Consider the following 24,634-nt stretch of genomic DNA (forward strand, 5'->3'; position numbering starts at 1 on the left):
CCTGAAAATGGTTTCCTGTGGTTTCCCATTTTCATATCTGGCAAATGCTAGGGTTGTACCTCAATTAAGGCCACGATCGCTTCTTTCCCAGTCCTAGCTCCGTCCTACCCTATCATCGCCATAGGACCTGACGCGACATAAAAGAAATCGCATCGATATAAAGTTCATAAGACTAAGATTTCTGAAGTAGTAACATGCCAGGAAACAACAATTTAAGGAATGATTGGTGTACTTTCCTTAAACTTGTTAATTATAAGAATTTTGTCAAATCCAGAAATATTATAATTTGAGAAACCTTACATCAAGGTATTATACTGTTTTGTTTTTCTTACATTGCACCGACACAGACAGGTCTACGGAGACGATGGGAGAGGAAAAACACGGGAGTGGAAAGGAAGCGGCCGTGGCCATAATTAAGGTACAGCCACAGCATTTGCCTGGTGTGAAAATGGGAAACCACAGAGAACTATCTTTAGGGCTGCCGACAGTGGGGTTCGAACCCACTATTTCCTGGATGCAAGCTCACAGCTGCATGCCCCTAACAGCGCAGCCGACTCACCCAGTTGGTTTCTTTTGAAAGGGCATTAGTCGCTTTGTGGGTCCGTTTCATTATTGTGTGAACTCCACTGACAGAATCATCTTTTGGCAGTATTAGCACATCAATTGAAGATTTTGACAAATGCACACAAAACCAAAAGGCATCAATCAATGAATAGTGTCTTTAAAAATTAATTCAGGTTGCAGAACACAGAGTAATGAAAAATACTGAGATGATATTCCTAGTCTTTAAGATTATGTAGTGAAAGAGGTGGTGACATTATACTGACAAACCTTTCTCGGAAATACTGATTCTTACAGGTCCACCTTTCAATACAATTTCAGTGTAAGGTTTAAATTGTATTGAAAGGCGGACCTGTAATACAAATTATCTTTGGAGTTAGTCTTTCTGATTTTGTAACTATCGTGAGGGCTATTAATTGCAAACTCTTCTCAGTTATTTGAAAACTGACTTGCTGAGTCTGAAGTCTTTTCAAAACAAAATTAACTACTGTTCTTTCTAACAATATTTCAACTAAGGTGGTGTATAAAGTGGCAACAAAAGCCCTTTCCGTCATTCAATGAAATGTTTACGTCACTTCTCAAATTATCTGGGACACTCTAAGAGAGCCTTATCACCACTTGGCTCGTTTTGACCAATCTTTCGGAGTCCAGTGAAGACACTTGGGGTCTATTCGAATCTTTCTCTTTTCCATGGCCTTCATGTGGGACGTGATTGTTTCTCGACTTAACGTGATGATGTATTGTCCCTTGTAATAGTTTATGAGGTTCAGGTTCTGAAGTGTTGAGATCACATCTTCCTTCTTGATGCTCGTCAACTCACAAATTTCACTGTAATGAAAATATTCAACATTACCTCACAGACTCATATTAAATTAAAACAAGCAAGCTAAATTTCTGTGACTTTAAATTTTCTATTTGGAAGTCATTAATGTTGAATTTCAATCACAATGACTAACATTTTGAAAATACAATGACCACAATTTCATACAGCAAACTTTACTGAATTTACTCCTATAAATCCCCCCATCCCCACTCAAATACTTTTAGGGCATATTTTCTGAATCTTATTTATTTTTCTTGTATCTTGCATTCAGAAACTGAACACCCCTCACACTTTAAACCTAAAGAGCCTGTACCGTGGATTCCAAGAATCCACGGAAAAATCCAAGGCCAATAACCAACCCTTCGAAGATCAGTCTCTAAAAGCAGCAGCATTAAGTGTAGTGTAAAGTGAAGTATGAAATAGTAGTCATAACGTCCCATTTAAAGTTGTTTATTTTGCTGAAAATATTGTAGTCCAGTACACAGGAAGAAAGAGGTTGTTGCAGAACTAAAATGTCTTCACTATTAGAGGGCACAGAGAAATCAATTGATTTTAGGGGCAACAGATGGAATAGATGGGATTGGCTCCTTCGATATGATAAAAAATCCACCATAGAACAAGTGTGTTCTTGGATTCTTTGGTCATGGACTCTGATTATGGAAAAAAGTTACCACATAATGTTTTAAGAAGACTGAAAAATCTAATAGATGGATAGCTGGGAGGATAACATGAAAGATAATGCGATGGATGCAAATGACGATTCCACTGACTATGATGATCTGTCTACTGGTATACATTCTACTGGCAGCAACTTTGTTGTGGTAGAATAGATCTACAATAAAGCTGCTTATACAGAAAAAAATGTTAATAAATAACCTTGAAAGGACATGTACTCATTAGTATTAAGTCACTGGACAATGACATTACAGTGTTTTAAATAGATATTTTATTAAGACGCTACGGCTGAGGAGGTCTTCAAAAGAAGATGAAACACATACTAAATTATGCATACATAATTCCAGGATAAATGTATTTTCACTTGTAAAGTGAGGTGTATCGATTAGGTGGATTAGTAAACTAAATTAATGTTCTTAACAATAACAATCGCCATTACAGAAAGGATATAGCTGTGATCTTGGATCCAAATATCAAATCTAAAGTGAGCTCCAGCCAGCGTGAAGAGGTGGACCAGGAAAAGAGAGCCATCCAGTGTATGAGCCAACAATAAAATATTTCAAACACTTCTACAGAATTTCTAGCGTTAAAGTTGTTGACTGTTAATCAGGCCCAGGGGAACAATGCCTAAATTTTGTGTGAAATCTATGTGAAATCAGTGGGTTCCTGATACCATCTTCCTAGATGTATTAATATTAACGATCAAGGGTCACTTCAAATTATTTGCAATAACCTTCACAACCCATTTTAACCACCACTGTTCATTATGATTTTTAACACTATTTATGTGGTATACTTTGTCAAATAAATAAATAAATAAATAAATAAATAAATAAATAGGATATTCATTGTTCTTTTCCCACTGACTAGAAATGGCAGAGATATGCAATGTAAAAACATTAGTTCAACACATAAATGTGTGTTCTAAGGAGCAAAAGCAAGATTTCAACCTAAATACATAAAGGAAACCTTGGACTTACAGTATACAGTACCTGAACTGTTACCAATGTGATGTAATGATGAGTAATACAAAAAGAACATTTGAATGTACGTAAACTGAATAATTATTTTTCAAATCACCAGGTTTTTAAGAAAACTGCATTTGTTTCCATTTGACAGGCAAACTATAAAATCAATAATACATTAAAATATTATGTGACAAAAACAAAAAAGGAAAATGGATACAGATTAGCACCTCAACCATCAACTAACACGAAGTTGTTGACTTGGCCAAATTAACTGTTTACATAACCAAGATCTTAATACTATGAAATGACACAACACTTTTTCCTCACCATCTTACTTACTTTATAGTGATTTGAGGTTTTTCGTTTTCACCCACTGGTTTGACGTTCACCAAGAAATCCAGAATGGTCTGCGCCCAGTAACTTCGATACGAAAGTAACCCCAAATCCGAAAGAGGTTTCTCCGGAGAACCAGTCTTTCCTTCAAATTTGGACAGTTCGTAACCTTTAAAATAGAAAATGAAGATGAAACTTAGTTCTATAATACATCACACGTAAGGCAATAAGGGCAAGTATACGTGAAAGATGTGCTCACAGTCAAAAGCCCATCTTAGACACTTCAGCTTCCTTACTGACATAGAAAACTTCCATTTCACGTACGAAAGCTAACAGGAGTGAAATATTTATGTACAGGAATCAGCTGCAAGAGCAATGACTTACCACTGAAGCAAGTCGTATAAAGATAGCAACATCAAAGGAACACATAAAAGGATGAACATAACGGCAGGTCAGCATGGGAAGGGAAAGCAATGTAAAGAGGAGAAAAGGACAAGGACAATTTCCACATAGATGGATAGATAATTTAGTGATCCTGGCAAAGTTAGGGACAGTGGTCCCTGTCTAACACACAACCAGTATCTAAATTATTTTGTTAACTAACTAATTACATATTATTAAAAAGTAACCTATCATAAACTTAAACTATGAGGAACTATAGAACTATAACCAACAGTTAACTACTTGTACATTAAAATTACAAAAGTCAAGGAGAAAGAGCACAATAATACAGAAAATGAGTACAGTTTTTAAGATATACATAAACAATAAAGTTGTAAAAACAACAAGAGAATTACTAAACAAAATAGAATTATCTGTGGAATATAACTCTTGTCCTGTGAGTTTCCACCCAAGTTGAGAAAGGTACAGGGAAAGATAAAGTAAATGGGAGGAAGAGGATTTAAAAGGGAAAAAAATTATTATGTCTTGCTGCCTTGCTATTTGTATCTTTCCATCAGATACTTTGCGAATGCACTTTTAGATTTCTTGGACACTGATATCCCTCTGACGTCTTGAGACAGGTTGTTCCATTCATGAATTGCAGTAATTATGTAAGGAATTACCATATGCTGAGGAATTGAGACTGGGTACTGTAACGATATGCATGTTCTGTGTTCTTAAGTTTTTGCGTGTTGTAATGAGAGATTACAGAAACGTGCCATCTTCAAATATTTAGGCTCTCTATTCAACAGTCCTGTTCTTCTACATCCATTTCTTTCTAGCCCCCCAGCAAGCTCGTTACTGCTTCCCAGCTTCCAGACTTTAATGATTATGAAGGGTCTTGACAGATCTTCAATCTTGATGTGGGAAGCTTATCAATGTTTGCCCTCAGCTCCTCTTTTGTTGCTCCCTCGTCCAACACTGGACTGTCATTGCCAAGTCAGACTTGATTTGCCACTTATTTGTTCCTCTCCATTACTTACACTAACATTTTAGGCTCCCTTTTCTCTTTTCATGTTTGTCCTTTGTTACTAATCTTTTACCACCTGTATTCATCTTAATATTTTTGTCTTTTCCCTTTTCCTGTATTTGTCTGGGTTTCTTCTGAAAATCTGTCAAGATAGCCCCTCAATGAATATTAACACCTTGACATCGACCTCCATACGTTGTATAGACCACCTTTTCTTCACATGCTACTGACCTCCTTGCATGGTATAGACCCCTGTAGGCCTAACTTCATTTGGTTCTAGCTTGTAAAGTTTTAAAGTTGCTGAGATGGTAATGGTATATTTTTGAAGCTGAAGCCTTCCTTCTACGAATGAATCAGCCCAAATCAGTGAACGTTTCTCTTTCTGTAGAGTTTGAAATAGTCTGACCTCTTTCTGCTTCAGAGTAAATAGTCTTAAACTTTTGCTGCATTCTAGTGAATGTATGTTACACCACAGGATGTTTCCTTATGTACACTGATCGTATAAATCATCATCTTTCCACTGATATGGATGTTGATGTGACCTGGAGAGGATTCTTACTTTCAACACCTTGAAACCTCTTACGACTTGTAATTACTTGACTTGCTGTCACTTTGAGTATGATATTGTGTGATTTGGAAATATGGCACGGTGTGGCTTGAATGAAACTGAACAAGTACCGTATTTACTCACGTATTAGACCCATCCCCCCCCCCCCCCCCAACCACCACTTTTACAGCCAAAAAAGTAAAGGGCAGTCCAATAAGCAATAACCTAAAATTCTGTGCAGTGAACACAGGACTTCTAGGCCATAAAGAACTATAAATTGTACATGTAAACATTCTATACTATTCTTTAACATACGAAGATATTTGAGTTATACTGGCTATTTTCATTGGAAGGCAGTATTTCTAAATGTAAAAAGACAATAAATGGTGAGCACGACTTTTAGGCTTACATATTAAGTAAATATAGTCAGTTTTATTTACTCATATCATGTAATTCCTTTCATCTCATTAATTTCTCTGATGAGGTTGAAGTAAGAAAGGGCATATGGTCGTAAAAACTTGCTACAAATATTCGTCCCACTTCATACTCGACCCGGTAGAGAAACGGGATAAGGGTATAGTATTATGTTATGCAATAATGATACAAAAGAACAATGATTCCGCTTCGAAGCGTGTACAAGTCTTATTGCAGCTTTGTCTCTGTCAGTTGAGCAATAGGCCTACCACATGGTAAACCTGAGTAAACCTGATCACTGCTTTCATTTGAATTAACATCTTGCACCGCCAACTTCCCTGCTACCGGCATGTCCTCATTCCAAGTGACGTCATCTTCACTGCCATCTCATCAGCCATGCACTGCAATTGAGAGCATTCGAGGTCCCGTCTTTTTGAACCTTTCAAAAATAGTTTTGTTCCTGACCATAGAGACCAAACAATGTGAATCTATTTACAAATGGTTTCTGATATTCCCAGTTGGTGATGTGTACCAGAAGCCACTTCTTCCGAATAAAGCCCTGCTGTAGAAAGCGTGTCAAACCACCAGCTAATAACTAGCGGATGTTACAAGTTGTACTTCCAAATGTAATACATAGTGACTGAAAGCATTATTTTGAAAACTGCAGCTGTTGAAAGCCAGACCCTTATTTTAAGTATATTTCATGCTTGTTCTCTACATTTATCACACCAGGATTTACCTAAACAGCTGTAAATGAGATAAAGAGGCCGCATTGTTTAGGTTAAATATGCTACGGCCCGGATAGTGCCAAACGTTTGACTGAAAGAATAAAGACAAATAACAGGAAAGTTTGCTGCATTTATGAATTTCTACAGGTAATGCATTTTATTATCAGTATGTTTAATTTTATACGTTCGCTGTCTCTATTTTTTATTAACGCATACCCTAGTATGTTTTGTTTGGTGTCTCTGAAAATCATCAAAAAGTAAGTGGGGGCTCAAAATTATTATTATTATTATTATTATTATTATTATTATTATTATTATTATTATTATTATTATTTGTTAGATACATTGGCGAGTAAAACAATCATTATAACTGGATAGTTTTTATCACATTTTAAACTTACTTCTCTCCAAACAATACCTATATTGGCCCGAGTTACGAGATATTAAACGATCACTTTGTTAATGATCTCGCCTGCTATATTAATAGCAACAACCGTGAATATTTCTCAACTAAAGTAAACTTGTTTCCTCATCCTGAGGTGGTGCAGATCTTTCTAGGCACACCCCCAGTGGATGGGAGTTACATGTACCATTTTTACCGCATATCAACCTTCCTGCATTCGTAAATCTCTGGCAGTACGGATCGAACTCCTCCCATGAACGGCAGCTAATTGTGCTAACCATTACGCTGGTGGACATTCTTAAGTACAAAACACAAGACATATAGCATGACTGATGTATGCTTGCAATGCGCAGGTCGGACATGAAACTTTTTACCTATTTGTGCGACATCAAAGCTGCAATAAGACTTGTACACACTTCGAAGCGGAATCATTGTTCTCTGACGAATTATGTTTGGGGAATCTTGTATGCAAGATTTTTTTTTTTCATTTTCTTCATCTTGAAAACAATATTTAAAAATTAAGAGGGTTCCTCCTATTCAATACAAAGATATTTATTAATGTGAAAGAATCACATATCATTCAAATGAGGTACTAGTTTCAGCACCAGATTTGTGCCATCATCAGCCACAAAGTCAAATTGGGCAAACAAAATAAAACCCTAAAACAACTTTATACACACTATAACATCTGCATGGATGAATATGAAATATGACTTTAAAACAACTTTAAAAACACACTATAACATTTGCACAGATGAATATAAAATAAAATATGGTAGATGAAGTTGCATTCCATTTTAAAATCCGTTAAAATTATGACTCCGTTGTTGTATACCCATGGCGGTTTGTCCAGCTTATATATAACTTTAGTTTTCTAAAACTGTTAAATTATGCTTGAGGTATATTGTCATTTGAAGTTGACACTATGTGTGTTCTGTAGTTTGGTTCCGGAAAATAAACGTAAACATGAACTTGGTAAGATCCAAAGAATTAATTCCCACTTCAATATGGGTTCAGGAACCTTGAGCAGCCTGAGTGATCGGCGGACAGAGCTGGCAAATGTTATAGTGTGTTTTTAAAGTTGTTTTAAAGTCATATTTCATATTCATCCATGCAGATGTTATAGTGTGTATAAAGTTGTTTTAGGGTTTTATTGTGTTTGCCCAATTTGACTTTGTGGCTGATGATGGCACATATCTGGTGCCGAAACTAGTACCTCATTTGAACGATATGCGATTCTTTCACATTAATAAATATCTTTGTATTGAATAGGAGGAACCCTCTTAATTTTTAAATATTGTAATCCCACTTCAATACGGATTATGAAATTTCTAAATTTTAATCATCTTGAAAAGTCATGGGGGATCTAATATGCGAGGGGGTCTAATACACACGTAAATACAGTAATTAAGTTTGGATAAATCAGACGATAACAGGAATATAAAGATAACATAATGTATGAGCACGCATTGTTAATTAAATTTGTATAAATCAGATGATAAAAGGAATATAATGACAACGTAAGGTATGAGGGTGCATGGTTTGCGAGAGCCTATTTATTTGAAGACTTGAAGATTGTTCTTGTTCCTTCTTTTTTGTTTCACTTTGTCTCCTCTCTCCGCTGTTCCCTATTCCAATGCTAACCTGTTATTGTGTTTAACCTATTATCTGTTCCTATATTATTTCTAGAACGCCCAGTTTATTCCATCTCAGTTAACATTTAAATACATTTAAAATAATTCAACAGCAAATTTAACCAAATTGGCATTCAACCAACATTGGTTAAGGCTAACAATCTGCTAAACTTTTATGCCTGGGTGCACCACTCTCGGTAAATATCTGGCATTACAAACGCGTGGTAAAACTCTTAAAATGGTACTGTCATTAACCTGTTGCACCATAGCTAATCCTCGGTTTCATAACTGCAGTTCCTTGACACTTGTTTATTATTCCCCTTGGAAGTAATTCAAAGTAGTATTCAGAAGTCAGTGATGAGTTCAACAGTCACTTGTCTTTAATTTATCCAGGAGGCAGTGATATTTTCGACAGTCATGTATCTCTAATTTATTCAGTTCCCAGTTGTTTACATTTTGTCTGGAACTGTCAGCTGTCTTTCTATTTCTAGGACGAATATTATTTAAATAATTTTACATTTTTATAAAAAAAAATTAAAAAGTTTTATAAGTACTATGTATGTTTTCCTCAGTCACAGTCGTAGTCATTTTTATCATATCTTCTATTGTAGCCTTTTATTTCTAAAATGTATTAATTTTGATTTGTTAAGTTAGTTTAGTTTAGTTTAGTTTAGGTTATCAGTATCAGCCAATATGGAAAAGGAAGGGCGAATGAGAGCGCCCAATTTTAGTGCATTTGAAACTGAAACCGCAGTAAAATGTCACAAATTTCAAAACTGGGCTTGAGGCAACAGAAATTCAGCTAAACCATGGTAAGCTATCCATTTTACCACGGTTAAGTTGTAACCGAGGTTGACGCACCCGGGCATCAGTTAGCTTAACTGCCCAGCTTCAAGCAGTTAAATCCTATTTGTTAGTACCTGCCTAACAACTTTAACAACATGTCCAGCCTGCCCTTCTAATATTTAATTCATCTGGGCTCCATTTTATCTTAACATACCCATGTGGATTAGCAAGGTTTAAATAACTTTTTAATCACTGATAATGGACCTTAGCATCCGAAAACAGGTTATGAACTAAAATCATGTGTGGTGATACGACTATTTGATTTTAATAACAATAATAATAACCTGTTTGTTAGCTCAGAAGTATTAATATATCAGGTGCATTAGATGCAGAACTTCTGTGTCTTGAATATTTGGAACAAATAGGCCTTTACAAGAAAAAACAGAAGGGATGATTTCAATGATCTGATAGAACAGCAACTCAAGGAACATCTCTTCCAAATACTATACATCCTTTCTACACAATTCCCAGTTCTGATATGAACTCGGTTGCACCTTATTTGAGGACTTAATATTGGAGTTAATTCAGTAGATACTCTCAATGAATAACCATTATCACCAACAGAATACTGTCTAGTTTCAAATTGTGTTCTAACCTGGCAGTTATTGAGAATAGTACTGCTGTACACAGAACCAGGCCAACGAGGAATAAAATTTCTAATATGCATGTTTAAAATCAGAAACAATATGTATATTTCATTGACTTTACTGTTAATTTAGGCTGGTATGTTCCTCCTCCTGTGCAATATCTCTCCATCCTGTCAACGGCATTTTCTATCTTCGCGTTTCTTTTCATGTTTTCATAGAGTTGTTTTATTTGCTTAATTGTACATTGGTTAACCTTGCTGTGGGCATTAAACTATTTATAAATTTTCTACCAAGCCTCATTTTTGCCTTTCAGCATACACCCATTGGTATGCTTATTTTCTGTAAAATATACATGATTGGAAATATTTTCTAAAAGACATCTTCTCCCAAATTATATTGGTCTACACAGCAAGAACTAATTCACAGTCAAGACAGCCTCATTATGTTGACTTCACACTCCTTGGTTTACAGCTGTATTCAAATAAAAGCGCATCAGAGTGCGCTAAAACACCACATGGTTCTCCCACTGCCTTCTCGATTCGCACTGGTCGGGACTCTCGTCAAAGGTAACAGCGTGTTAGCTAATATTTCCCAGGAAACACTTGGATAAAAGCAAGAATCTTAACATGTTGTTAGCGTTCTGTTAACTGAGTTTGAATAAACTGGGCCAATATTATGAAAGCAAAAGAAAACAAAACATAGTACGCTAAAGAAATGCCCTAAATATACTGTAGAAAGTACAGCTACTACACTAAAAATCTGTAGAGCCTGACCAGACACGAAAAGCTTTTTAAGACCACAGTAGGTTTTCAGCAACACTGCTATAGCAAAAAGGTAACAACCATGACTTGACCTTAAATTAACTTACAGCCAGGCATTTGTCTGGCAGGTAAGTACCTTAGATAGGAATCTGTTTTTTTTTTGCTACGGGCTTTACATCGCACCGACACAGATAGGTCTTATGGCGACGATGGGATAGGAAAGACCTAGGAGTTGGAAGGAAGCGGCCGTGGCCTTAATTAAGGTACAGCCCCAGCATTTGCCTGGTGTGAAAATGGGAAACCACGGAAAAGGAATCTGTTACCAGTGCTAAACATGATATTCAATTAACCCTTTGCGGATGAGAAATTTCTATAGCCGGCATGGATATGTTTGGAGTAATCAAGCAAGTTCATAAGATGTTTTTATTTATGCAAGTTCTAGTAATTCTTCCTTCAGTTTTGAGGAGCTGATCAGTTCTTCTTTCATCTTTAATTTGACACAAGGTTTTGCAAACGTAAGTGGCTTTGGGCAAGTTACAGTTTTGTAGTGTTGGATCTTAGTGTCTATTGACAAGCATTTTTTTGTTAAAAGTTGACCAGGTTAGAAATTGTGCTTTTTTTCATTTTGTTGGTTCTATTTATCCACGTTGCTTTCTCACTTAAGTTGTGCATAATGATTTCTCCAAGGTATTAAAATTGTAGGACTATGTTAATTTTTTTTATCGTTTATGACGACTTTGTTTATGTCAAGGGGTTTCATTGGCATGATCTCAGTTTTCTCAAAGGATATTTATAATCCTATTTTTAATGCAATTTTCTGGAGACTGGTGATCTGAGCATAGACTTCTTCCATGTCAAGGGATAAAAGAGCTAAATCATCTGCAAACCCTCATTGAGGGTTTTTCTCCAATTTTGATTTTAGATGGGTTTTCTTTTTACCAAATTTTCATGATGTAATCTAGAGCCACATTGAAGAGCAGTGGGGATAATCTGTCACCTTGTCTGGGGCCTGTATTTATTGTATAATAATAACCAATAATATCTGATACAAAACTGATATGCAATAAAAATACTTACTTCTGTACCTAAGAACCTTCATACTTCACAAAATGGGTACCTTTCCTAATTAACATACAATGCATAAGGTTTACATCAAGCAACTGTGCCGAATTACTCACTGTCAAAAAATAGTGAAAAGTAATCAATAGGCTCTGCAACAAGTGGTAGGTTCATCTTTTTTACAGTATTACAGAACGTGTGTTCCTTAGGTTTCCTTTACTGCCTTACACCCATCAACAAAAGGCCTAGACAGAAAGCCAATTTCTTGCTTTAAAAGCGGGGTAATAGTTTTTCTCTTTTCCACCGCTAGGTTCGCGTTTATGTTCTGTTGTTTGGCGTGAATTCTATGATTGCATGTGTTACTGCAACGTGTTTTATGAGAAGAAATAACATATTAAACTTAATTTTATAAGGTAAGGCGTTATCTAACATGAAATATGAAGAGTTTTGTCATTTTTTAATTTATTTGGTCTTACGATTTTCAATATATGGATGGTTGCTGAGATGCATTAGCATTTGTTTAGTTATGTGGTTTCAAATTACTGTCAATGTGGTGGTGGTGATTATTGTTTTAAGAGGAAGTACAACTAGGCAACCATCCTCTATATAACACTAATCAGAGAGAAAACCTGGAAGGGAACCGACACTTCGAAAAATGAAAGTATCGGCCAAAGAAAGATAAGGGCCACAAAGGGCGTGAAAATGAAAGACGCCCTAGCCCTCGGAAACCTATAGCGTTGGGGTCGGCAAAGAACTAGAGTTGACCAAGGAAGGTCGGATAGGATAGAGGAAAGTGAGGAACCTGGCACAAGTAAGTGGAAGAAATGCCAGGACACAGCTAAAGGCCCCATGGTCGCCAACCCACGCTCAAAATTTCAGAGCCCCCGGTGCCAATTACCGTCAAGTTTCTCTTTCCATTCTGTAGGTTGAGATGGTTTATTGTTGCGTGCCTAACTGCACATGTGACACAGCGAAGAAATACACACAAATATAAGTTTTCATCTTTTTCCTAAAGATCCGAGTTTACGAGAGAAATTGAGGCTTGCTATTTCTCGACATGGCAGCAGAAAAGGATCTCTTTGGGCTCCTAATGATAACTCCAGAATATGTAGCTTGCACTTTGTCGAATCAGATTACAGTGTAAGTACTGTGAGGGGAATTCTGCTCCCCGACAAAGTGCCGACGCAAATTCGTCTTTTTTAAAATGTATAAATATTTACAACGCGGGCGTTAGGATATCTTGGAAAATGTAACCTTGTCCGAAAGCTGAAATTCCTTACCGCTCTAAAGTTTAAAGAGACGTTTCAGTGTCGCGACTGTGATCAAGCACACATCACATATGTATTGCATGAATCTTCAATATAAGGATATAGACAGAACATGAGAACAACAGAACATAAATGCGATCCAAGCGGCCATTGCCTGAACTACTTTGTTCGCCCAGAAATGTGTCGGCTTGTCCAGGCCTTCTATTATAGCGTAGGCAACGGCTCTGCATCAAGTGGTAGGTTTGTCTTTTTTACAGTATTACAGAATGTGTGTTCCTTAGGTTTCCTTTACTGCCTTCCACCCATCAACATACAGTAAACTTCCTGCGTTTTCACCAATAATTATACTTTTATCACTCGATTGTTCTTATGCCCCTTGTATTTGCTAACATCGGGCTGATTCTTGAAAACTCTCAATAGAATAAGGCATCTGAAAAGGACTTCTAGCTGACAATATATAAAAAATAAGCATGTTTTGTCCAGAATAATGCATTAAATGGAAGCATAAACGTTTACATAGGTTTCAGGGAGAGAGTTTACAAGGCTATAGTAGAGAACTTTACACAAAATAGCACAGTAAGCAGAAGCATTTCAACATTGGAACAAAAAAAGGCATTACATACAAAGAACTTACTAAATTCAATGAGCAACTTCCCATAGCCTTTTCGTTGATATGGTGGCATAGTAAGTATACACGCCACATTGTAATCTTCCGTGGATTCCTTTTCTTTAGAGAAGTAACCGACAATGTGAAATCCTCGATTGTCAAAGTCTGTCATCACATAGAAAAGGAAAGGATCCGTATCGTAGTAGAGCGTTTTATGATCGAGGAATAATTTGGCTAATAAACATAAATTTTGAGCATATACTTTGTTCTTGCGTCCATCAATCTCGAAGAAGGAAATGCTCCCTTTGCGGTATATTTCGTTCCCCGGAGGATGTCGTAAATTGCACTTCGCCTGAAATAGAAGAACAAAAATTTGTAAGGTAAACACATTATTACAAACTGCATTACCTGGAAAGGGGACAGACAAGAGATCTAACCACAGTTAACTCTCAATTATCCGGGTGCAGATTAACCTGTTCACGAATTAATCATAAAAATTCCCTTTTCCCTCGCGACGTTTTGTACACTTGTGAATCGAGCTTCAGCTCCACAAACTCTGCGCTTTACCATGAGCGGCATGACACAGCGCTGTGTGTGTTCCAGCCATGTTATACGTAGCATGTTGCAAGAAATAGATTGTGTAGGATACACAGATGAGTTATCATTAATGAATTGAAGCATAAAAGTAAAGTTCTCAGTAATGAACAAAAAAAAGAAATAACTCGGCAATTAAAATAACGCAGAACTGTTACACAACAAGCACTCCAGCAGTACGCGATTTGAGAAAGAAGAATAATGAATTATAGTGAAACTTGTTTACGACGACATCCAAGGGATCTGATAAACTGCGTCATGAGATGGAAAATGATACGGACAAAACTCAATTAGGCTTAATTTAGAATGTACATATTTACTTTTAATCTTACCACTAAGTTCAGTGATTCCCGCTTATCGAATGTAATCAAGAGGGCAGGACATCAGATAAGCAAGAATGTCATGAATTGCTTGCGGATACATTATTATTGATACAGTGATATTTATATTCAGTGTACAATACAGTTAAACGTTTGAGCATAAAGGGATGTTGATACAGATTTTTAAAAGTTTGTAATATATATTTGCTTGCCTGCCGACTGTCTTTTTCATGCCATCATGTCATGTGTTCTCTGGAATAGTAACACCTTCTTTTTTTTACAAGTTGCTTTATGTCGCACTGACACAGGTAGGTCTTATGGCTATGATGGGATAGGAAAGGACTAGAACTGGGAAGGAAGCAGCCATGGCCTTAAACAAGGTTCAGGGCTGACTTTTCCTGGTGTGAAAATGGGAAACCACAGAAAACCATCTTTACAGCTGCCATCAGAAGGGTTTGAACCCACTATCTCCCGAATACGAGCTCACAGCTGCGTGCCCTTAACTGCACAGCCAACTCACTCGGTAGAAGAAACTCTTAAGTGCTGTAGATTCGTTCTGGTTGCTCCATGTATTTCAATGCTGCTTCAAGAGCTTTGAATTCTTCTTTGTATGAGTACATTATTTTGGCACCACCTTCTTCAACTAGGTTTTCTTTTACACGGTAATTAGCAATAGTGACAATGTTTTTATCATTACAAGCCTTGTAAAACTATCAATTCAATAGTTTTACCACATGTTAATTTTTATTCGAGATTCTTTCTAGTATAGTCTTATTTTAACATTAGTTCATAAGTTAATCAGGTGCCTGATTTTATTTTAAGGTCAAATCATGGCCGATGATGCCTGCAAAATTTAAGGCAAAACATGTACCATATTTTTAAATAACATGTCAATGAATATTTTAACAAGAACAAAATCCTAATTGTTTGTGTCTAATGTACTGATTAGGTGGACAAAATAAGAAAACAACTTACTGTTATTATTTAAAGATAAATGTCTTTATCAGTCGCTTCAAACTTGTCATCAAGGACAAATCACTCACTGATGTCATCATCAGTTGCATCTGCACATCCAGGGATTTGTCTCAGCAAAGGCAACATACTGCCCAAGTTTTCTGTGCTAATTTCTTCACTGTCAGTAATCTTATCCGATTCCTTCTCAGTCAACAGAATTGTTCACGATATGCAATTTGAGTCAGATTAGCGAAGGTCGGTTAAGCTCTACTGTACATACAAGACCAAATACAGTGTTAAATTCCAGACAAGAGTTTTAGCTCATACAATTAAACTTAGACCTGCCATGCTGCATCTCATTTTTCTGTACATTGAGAAGGCCTTCAATCGGGTACCACGTGACCTAATCTGGTTAGCACTACAAGAGCATGACATTCCAGAGCGCCTTGTTAAGTGGGAACAGTTACTCTACGTAGAACTACGGAATTATGTTCAAGCTGCCACAGGAGCATCCAATGACTTCCGCATCACGGTAGGAGTTCACCAAAGCTGTGCCTTATCACCACTGCTGTTCATTCTTGTGACGGATACCGTTACATCAGACGTGCAAAAACCAATACCATGGACACTTCTCTATGCTGATGATGTCATGTTGGCCGCGGAGAATAAGCTTGATCTCTAGCGCCAGACAGAGAGTGGAACAACCAACTAACACAATAGACATGCGCCTCAACAAAAAGAAGACAAAATGCATTATGTTAGATCCTCAAGAAGTTGGAACTATCAACATTGATGGTGAAGATCTACCATGAGTAGCGAAATTTAAGTATTTTGGCTCCATAATCTCGGATGATGGCTGACGTAATGTTGAGGTCAACATAAGGATACACGCAGCGTGACTGAAGAGATGAACAACAAAAGGTGTCACCTGCAACCATCCGATGAAATACCATCTAAGATCTACCAGACTGTTATCCGTCCTGTCACTCTCTACAGCACCGAGTGTTGGCCAGGTACAAAGGAGGTAGAACGCTGACTAAGCGTCATAGAGACAAAGATGCTGAGGTGAACAGTTGGCATCACTAGACTGGATCACATTTTAAACAATGTTATTAGGAAACGTTTTGGTATTGCACCGATCCAGAAGAAAATGCGGGAAAGCCATCTATGTTAGATTGGGCATGTGTTGCGCACACAGGACAATACATTGGCGAAGTCAGCGTATACATTAGAAATTACTGGAAAGAGGCCCAAAGGATGACCAAGACAGCGACGGGCCGATACAGTGCACAACGACTTTGAAGGCTATAAATCTCCAACCAAACTGGTCCGAGACCAACAAATCCACACTGTGGACCCTGCCACCAGGGGGGACAAGCACTAAAGGAGAAGAGAAGAAGTTAAACTTAGATCTATAGGACAGTATGTACAGTAGAAACTCAATAATTCGAAATCGGTTAATTCAAAATCCCACGTAATTCGAAGAAGCTCTCGTTCCCGAAAACATGAGATACACTTTTGCATGTTATTTAAATTATTTAATTCGAAATACGGATAATTCGTAATTTGAAGTACAATGTCGGCCCCATTACCGATATTCAGACTTTTAATTCGATACTGCCTTTACATTTTAAAACAATAGTATGTTACAGAGTAATTTCAACTCGAAATTTATCCGCGTCATAATAGAACGTGTGTTTCGGAACGTGGAGGGGTAGCTTTCCGCACTTACACTCACTTCGGTGGGTCTACAGCGTGCTTCATGATTGCCAAGTTGAATGAAATCGGAATTCTTTTGTATTCAACCTTTTAAGGAACGCCGTAACATCACGCAACAGGCAGTGTGCGGGAAAACAAAATGTGCAAACACTGGCGATGCCGACAGTTGACAAAAAAGCGTGGCTCATATAATAAATTCATAGGCACCGAACAATACTGTCATTGCCGATGAAACTGCATTGCTTTATTTTAATGCGAGCCCAAACGGTCTTATGGTTTTAAAGGAGAAAGTGCCAGCCGGAAAAATCGTACAAGGGTCGGGGATGGGGTCATTGAAGTGCATTGCAATTGCAATGCACATGGAAGCGAGAAACTTTATCCCCTCGTCATAGAAAAGTTCTATATGCTACAATGTTTTAAGGGCGTCGGACACTTTCCATCCCAGTACAAAACATCTAAAAATGCAAACAGTACAGATATCCAAAAAATCATGCATTTGCACAGGGGAAGCAGCATAATTTATCCTTGTCTTTGAATTGTGTGATTGTTTTTCTTTCGTTGCGTGAGATTATGTTCGTCAGTGATTTATCCAAGTACATTATTTGAACATTGTAAATGCACCTTGTTGGATACATTTCGGAAATAGTTTTTCCATGGCATTGGAAAGGTTTAAACTGTGAATCGAGGTGATTGAATGTATTAGTGGGTCTTAGAATACTTAGTGACGCGGCAAGTGTTTACATTTCTGAAGTACGAGAGAAGTGCCATGGCGGGAAATCGTACAAGGATAGAGTCATAGGAAAGTTTGATTTTAAGGGCATCGGGCACTTTCTGTGTAAATACAAGGCATCTAAAATGCATACAGTATAGTACTCCAATGAATAAACCACTTGCACATGGGAGCCAGCATAGATTTCTCCTCGTCTTTGAATGGTGCTTTTTTTTTTTTTTTTTCTTTCTTTCGTTGTGTGAGGTTATATTTGCCAGTGAGATATGAAAGTGCATTATTTGAATACTGTAAATGCACCTTTTTGGATACATTTTGGAAATAGTTCTTTTTTCATGGCATTTGAAAGGTATAAACTGTGAATCAAGGTTAACTGCATGCAGTAACGGGACTTAGAATATTTCGTAATGCGGCAAGGGTTGGTACTTCTGAATTGCGAATTGGCAGTTAATTCGAAATCACGTAATTCGAAGTCCGATTTTTGAGTCCCAACGACTTCAAATTAACGAGGTTTTACTGTACAGCCATCACTGAAAGTCTTCATTCAGAAATAATAATGAGTAAATTTTATCTAACTTCTCCTGCTTGCCCACCAATACACATTTTCAAAATAATGTTCCATCTTCACAACTTGACTCAAAATTTCTTTGCATCCTCCCCCGGTTGTCTAGTACATATTCACAACTCTGGTGGCTTCTGAAGTATTACTCACTACTGGGATAGAGACTTCCCACTTTTTATCGTCTTCTTTTGTTTCCTCCTGTAAATGGTTACTATGGCTCACTGCACTTAGCAATATTATTGTCCATTTGTGCCCCCATTAAATAACCAGGACATCGTATATTGTTGCATACGTTTCATACTCATATTGAAAACCTACAACCTTTTTTCCAGTCATTGACCGGGTCAGGGATGTAATGAATGAAACATATATAGGCTGTTATTACAATGGGGTCACCATTCCCAAGGTGATTTACTAATGAGTGATAAATGCTATGAAATGATAATGGAGAGTGTTGCTGGAATTAAATATGACAGGGAAAACCGGAGTACCCGGAGAAAAACCTGTCCCGCCTCCGCTTTGTCCAGCACAAATCTCACATGGAGTCACCGGGATTTGAACCACGGTATCCAGCGGTGAGAGGCCGACGCGCTGCCGTCTGAGCCACGGAGGCTCTCATACTCATATTGATTCACAAAATCACAGTCTATTCTCCATAGCATTTCAGGTTTTGGTGTCTTATTCAATGTTATGCCCTGACCAGAAAATAAATATAGTCAATCAGTATTTATGGCCAAAGCTTGTTTATTCCTTGAAAATGGCTCCATTACATCAAATGTCACAATTGTTCTTGGAGGACGTTGATAAATTAATTTGAAATGTTATTTTACATCCTGATATTCTCAATAGTAAGCTGTATTGGAACAAGAATATAAAACATGAGTTAAGAAGCTTTGTAAAGATCTAAGAACTTGTATATTTGAAACTTGGAAGACATTACCTGGACATGGTAGGGGTATTGAAGTCTTTGGAGATGTATCTGACTATAACAAATGGATTTCTAACAAAACTGGATTATCCACATCTGAATAGATCACCTGCCTTAAAATGAACACAAACATGGTGGCTGTCTGGACCATTCCAGGTAGATTCTTAGACGGTACCCAATGCAGACACTGCACCAAGAACAAATCACTTGGAGATGTCTTAGGATTCTGTGATAGAGGAACATTACAACATAACAAACCCCATGCCATGATGGGCTCCAAGATCGGTAATGCTTTGCGACAGAAACGGTGGCAAGTGCACGAAGAAATCCCATGCATTTCCTCAGATGGGTCTAGTAGAAGAGTTGCATTATTCCAACACCTCTAGGCATGGCATAATAATTGGCCATTCTGTCCAATTTGAGGCTGGTATTCAACAAGCTGAGGAGGTGGATAAAGAAAAGAAAGCTATCTATGAACCTACCGTTAATTATTTCAAAGACAGGTATAAGCTCAAATGCGTTGATGTAATAGGTCTACTGACAGGAACATGAGGTGCTATACCTTGGTTTTTTGAGGAATTTCGAAAGAAATATCACATTCCAACTTCCGTACAAGATGAGATAGTCACCATAGTACTAAAGAAGAGTTGTCAAATTCTAAATCACTATCTTAATCCACACCTCTAGGTGGTGTTTGAAATATTACATCCATATTTTGATATTGTTATTATAATGCTAATTATCATTGTCATATGGGTATACTGAGCCCTTTGGGGCTACTTGCAATGGGACACTGTTTTGTAAATTTTTAAAAATGGTTGACATACAATACAGCAGATCTCTCAAAATACTTTGGTACTTAGAAAATCCCAATCCAAACAGAAGTTTAAAATGACATTATATATCAGGTAGACACATACATCCTTGTCGTATTAAGCAAGGCTGAGAAACACTTTTCTTATAAGGAATATATTGGTACCATGGAATGAATACATGACACTTTAGACAAAGTATCACTTAACCCAATGTCACTATAACCAAGTTCTCTACTAATTTCCTTTTCTTCATCTTCCAGTTCAAGTGGGATGAAAAACAGGAAAGCAATAAAGAAATCAACATACAAAGATTTAGATAAGGCAATGGTGATTAAGTTTAATCAGAAAAGGGCACAGAGAGTCCAGTATCACAAAGAATCTGCACTAAACAAGCCAAACATTTTTTTTTTTATCCCCTGGTTTGAAAGGCAGTTTTGATGCATCTCCATCAAAAAACAAAAATTATTAACAGACTATTTTGGCAAGCTGTAAAATCCTTTGAAAGTGACACTATTTTACTCTTAGACATTTTAATTTTTTGCTGCCATGATAAAACCAACATAGGAAAATGCACGTACGCCCTTTACAACTGCATTTCCTACTTGTACAATACCTAGCGCGTAGATATTTTAACATATGAATAGTAACACAGTAAGGTTTCCACCTATTCAGTACTAATATGTATTTACAATGTTATAAATTACATGGAACTAGTTTCGACCCGCCTAGGGGTCATCATCAGCCATATTAAAGCATACATACGTATTTTGTCGAATCCTGAAAACATGTTATTTTTAACTGTAATAATCGTATGGATTTTATAATTTATAAAGTGAAGTTTGGTAATGAGATGAGAAATGTTAGTATGGTACAGGTGAGTAGTAAATAATAATATATATACAAACAAGTTTGGAACAAAGTACTAGTGGGGTGCTTAGAGTTGTAAAATATAACCTCGTGGATGTCAGTAGTCCTCATACTAAAGAAACAATGTAAAATAACACATATAAACATATATACAAGTATGTACAAAGTCTGGAGAGTAAAGAGTGATACTCTTTTTTAATGTTGAGTTGGCTTGACACTGATCACTTAAGCGGAGAAATTAGGTATTTGGTGTATTAAAGCTGTGTTGGTCAGTTGCGTTGTTGATTGTTGGACGTGAAGTTGTTTTTGAATTTCTGGTTGAGAAGAAGGTGGAAACTGCGCGTGGATATATTGATTCTCAGTTCTTAGCGGAAACCAAATTGGACCTGTTTAAATGGAGAAAGTCAGTAAAAACAAAATGGAGATAGGAAAAGGTTAACATAAAGTGAAAGGACGCTTACCTCGCGCTGCGGTGTGTGTAGTATAGCTGATGGTGTGCGATTGGTGGCGGGGAGAGAAGTGTGGGCAGAGAGGAGGGCAGGCGCGTGCGGGTTAGGAGGGGGTTAGGAAGAGTGGGGGTGGCTTGGGGTGAGGTGGGGGTGGGGAGCTTTTAAGGCGGGGCTGAAGGGTGCGGGAAAAAGGGTAATTGTCTCGGAAAGGTACCTTTGATTAGACTTAGGATTGAGTTTTGGTTGGCTGAATTATTGTTTCTGAGGAAAGTGATGAATAGATCGAAGAGTATGTTGGGTTTCTCTGAGATTTCATTGAGATTGTGACTGGCGTTGAAGTATTGGTCTAGGTGTATGTAGTAATTTTCCATTATGTTCAGTAAAGGGCCCTTGTTTGCTAATTCGAGGATGTCCATGTCCTGTTCGATATTGGTGAAATTATGGTTATAATCATGCATGTGTTGGCCGATGGCTGAAAACCTGTTGTATTTTATTGCATTAGTGTGTTCGTGGTATCTGGTATTGAAGTTTCTACCGGTTTGTCCGATGTAGGATTTTTCACAGGTGTTGCATTTGATCCTGTAAACTCCTGATTTTACAAAACTGCTGGTCTTGTTGATGTGTGAAGTATTGTGTAAGACGTTCGTGTTCTTATTGTTGGTTTTGAAGGCTATTTTAACGCCTTGTTTCTTGAAGGTATTGGTTAACTTGTAGATATCATTGTTGAACGTGAAGGTGGAGAATGTTAGAGGTTTAGTCACTTCTTTTTTGAGGGTAGTTTTAGGGCGATGTTTTTGTTTATTGATTATCCTTTCTATAAAATGATTGCTGAAGCCGTTGTATTTTGCAATTCCGCGAATTGTGTTAAGTTCGTTCTTTAGATCTTTCTTGGACATGGGTATGCTGAAGGCTCGGTGAACTAGGTTGTTGTGGCTCGTTTTATAGAAAGGATAATCAATAAACAAAAACATCGCCCTAAAACTACCCTCAAAAAAGAAGTGACTAAACCTCTAACATTCTCCACCTTCACGTTCAACAATGATATCTACAAGTTAACCAATACCTTCAAGAAACAAGGCGTTAAAATAGCCTTCAAAACCAACAATAAGAACACGAACGTCTTACACAATACTTCACACATCAACAAGACCAGCAGTTTTGTAAAATCAGGAGTTTACAGGATCAAATGCAACACCTGTGAAAAATCCTACATCGGACAAACCGGTAGAAACTTCAATACCAGATACCACGAACACACTAATGCAATAAAATACAACAGGTTTTCAGCCATCGGCCAACACATGCATGATTATAACCATAATTTCACCAATATCGAACAGGACATGGACATCCTCGAATTAGCAAACAAGGGCCCTTTACTGAACATAATGGAAAATTACTACATACACCTAGACCAATACTTCAACGCCAGTCACAATCTCAATGAAATCTCAGAGAAACCCAACATACTCTTCGATCTATTCATCACTTTCCTCAGAAACAATAATTCAGCCAACCAAAACTCAATCCTAAGTCTAATCAAAGGTACCTTTCCGAGACAATTACCCTTTTTCCCGCACCCTTCAGCCCCGCCTTAAAAGCTCCCCACCTCCACCTCACCCCAAGCCACCCCCACTCTTCCTAACCCCCTCCTAACCCCCTCCTAACCCGCACGCGCCTGCCCTCCTCTCTGCCCACACTTCTCTCCCCGCCACCAATCGCACACCATCAGCTATACTACACACACCGCAGCGCGAGGTAAGCGTCCTTTCACTTTATGTTAACCTTTTCCTATCTCCATTTTGTTTTTACTGACTTTCTCCATTTAAACAGGTCCAATTTGGTTTCCGCTAAGAACTGAGAATCAATATATCCACGCGCAGTTTCCACCTTCTTCTCAACCAGAAATTCAAAAACAACTTCACGTCCAACAATCAACAACGCAACTGACCAACACAGCTTTAATACACCAAATACCTAATTTCTCCGCTTAAGTGATCAGTGTCAAGCCAACTCAACATTAAAAAAGAGTATCACTCTTTACTCTCCAGACTTTGTACATACTTGTATATATGTTTATATGTGTTATTTTACATTGTTTCTTTAGTATGAGGACTACTGACATCCACGAGGTTATATTTTACAACTCTAAGCACCCCACTAGTACTTTGTTCCAAACTTGTTTGTATATATATTATTATTTACTACTCACCTGTACCATACTAACATTTCTCATCTCATTACCAAACTTCACTTTATAAATTATAAAATCCATACGATTATTACAGTTAAAAATAACATGTTTTCAGGATTCGACAAAATACGTATGTATGCTTTAATATGGCTGATGATGACCCCTAGGCGGGTCGAAACTAGTTCCATGTAATTTATAACATTGTAAATACATATTAGTACTGAATAGGTGGAAACCTTACTGTGTTACTATTCATATGTTATTCTCAGTTCAGTACGGACCAACAACATGAAATTCATAACCCTAGATATTTTACACAGGATATAGTAGTTTATTACATTCTGAATCTCTCAGAGTATTGCACACTTTCCTAGTATCGAGGAAGATTTTTTTAACAAATATGTCTTATGGCTGGGGGTCATCCAAACATTTGTGTAATGTGACATAACAAAATGTGTGATGAAGTGTAACCATAACAACTGTGCAGGCTATGTCTTATGACTGGTTACCATCTGAAATTAGCAGCCATTGATGAATGGCCGTGACCAGGAGATATATTTATGATCATCTGACTTTCGCAAAGGGAAAAGTGGTTTCTTTTTATGGTAAAGATTTTTGTTGTGCGCTACATTCAGTTCCTGGAGGGAATGAACACCTTCCTCATGATATGTGTTGTTGATGAAAGGGTTGTTGGCTGTGTCCAAACATTTGAGTGAAATTATTTGTTGTAGGAAGGCTTAATTTACAATGGCTAAGGTAAACAGAACTGTTGGTAAAGTACTGAATGTGCATGTTCAAGAGTTTCAAGAATTTCCAGTAAACAGAAGTTCTTTGTTTTACAAATATTGTAGCTCCAAGGTAACCACAACTTACAGGTAGC

At 37.3% G+C, this 24,634-nt stretch overlaps 1 protein-coding gene across 1 annotated transcript in view; it reads right to left on the reverse strand.

The window, feature by feature from the left end:
* Positions 1-650: 650 nt before the first annotated feature.
* Tip60 (Histone acetyltransferase Tip60) overlaps positions 651-24,634 on the reverse strand; it is a 48,366-nt gene continuing 24,382 nt past the window's right edge. Inside the window, exons 7-9 of the mRNA XM_067155420.2 lie at positions 13,653-13,977; positions 3,367-3,529; positions 651-1,389 (exon numbers count right to left, since the gene is read on the reverse strand). Coding sequence (XP_067011521.2) covers positions 1,173-1,389; positions 3,367-3,529; positions 13,653-13,977 — 705 coding nt within the window. The 3' untranslated portion in view covers positions 651-1,172. The remainder of the gene's footprint in view (positions 1,390-3,366; positions 3,530-13,652; positions 13,978-24,634) is intronic.

Source organism: Anabrus simplex, chromosome 11 (genome assembly GCF_040414725.1).
Source record: "Anabrus simplex isolate iqAnaSimp1 chromosome 11, ASM4041472v1, whole genome shotgun sequence".
NCBI lineage: Eukaryota > Metazoa > Arthropoda > Insecta > Orthoptera > Tettigoniidae > Anabrus > Anabrus simplex.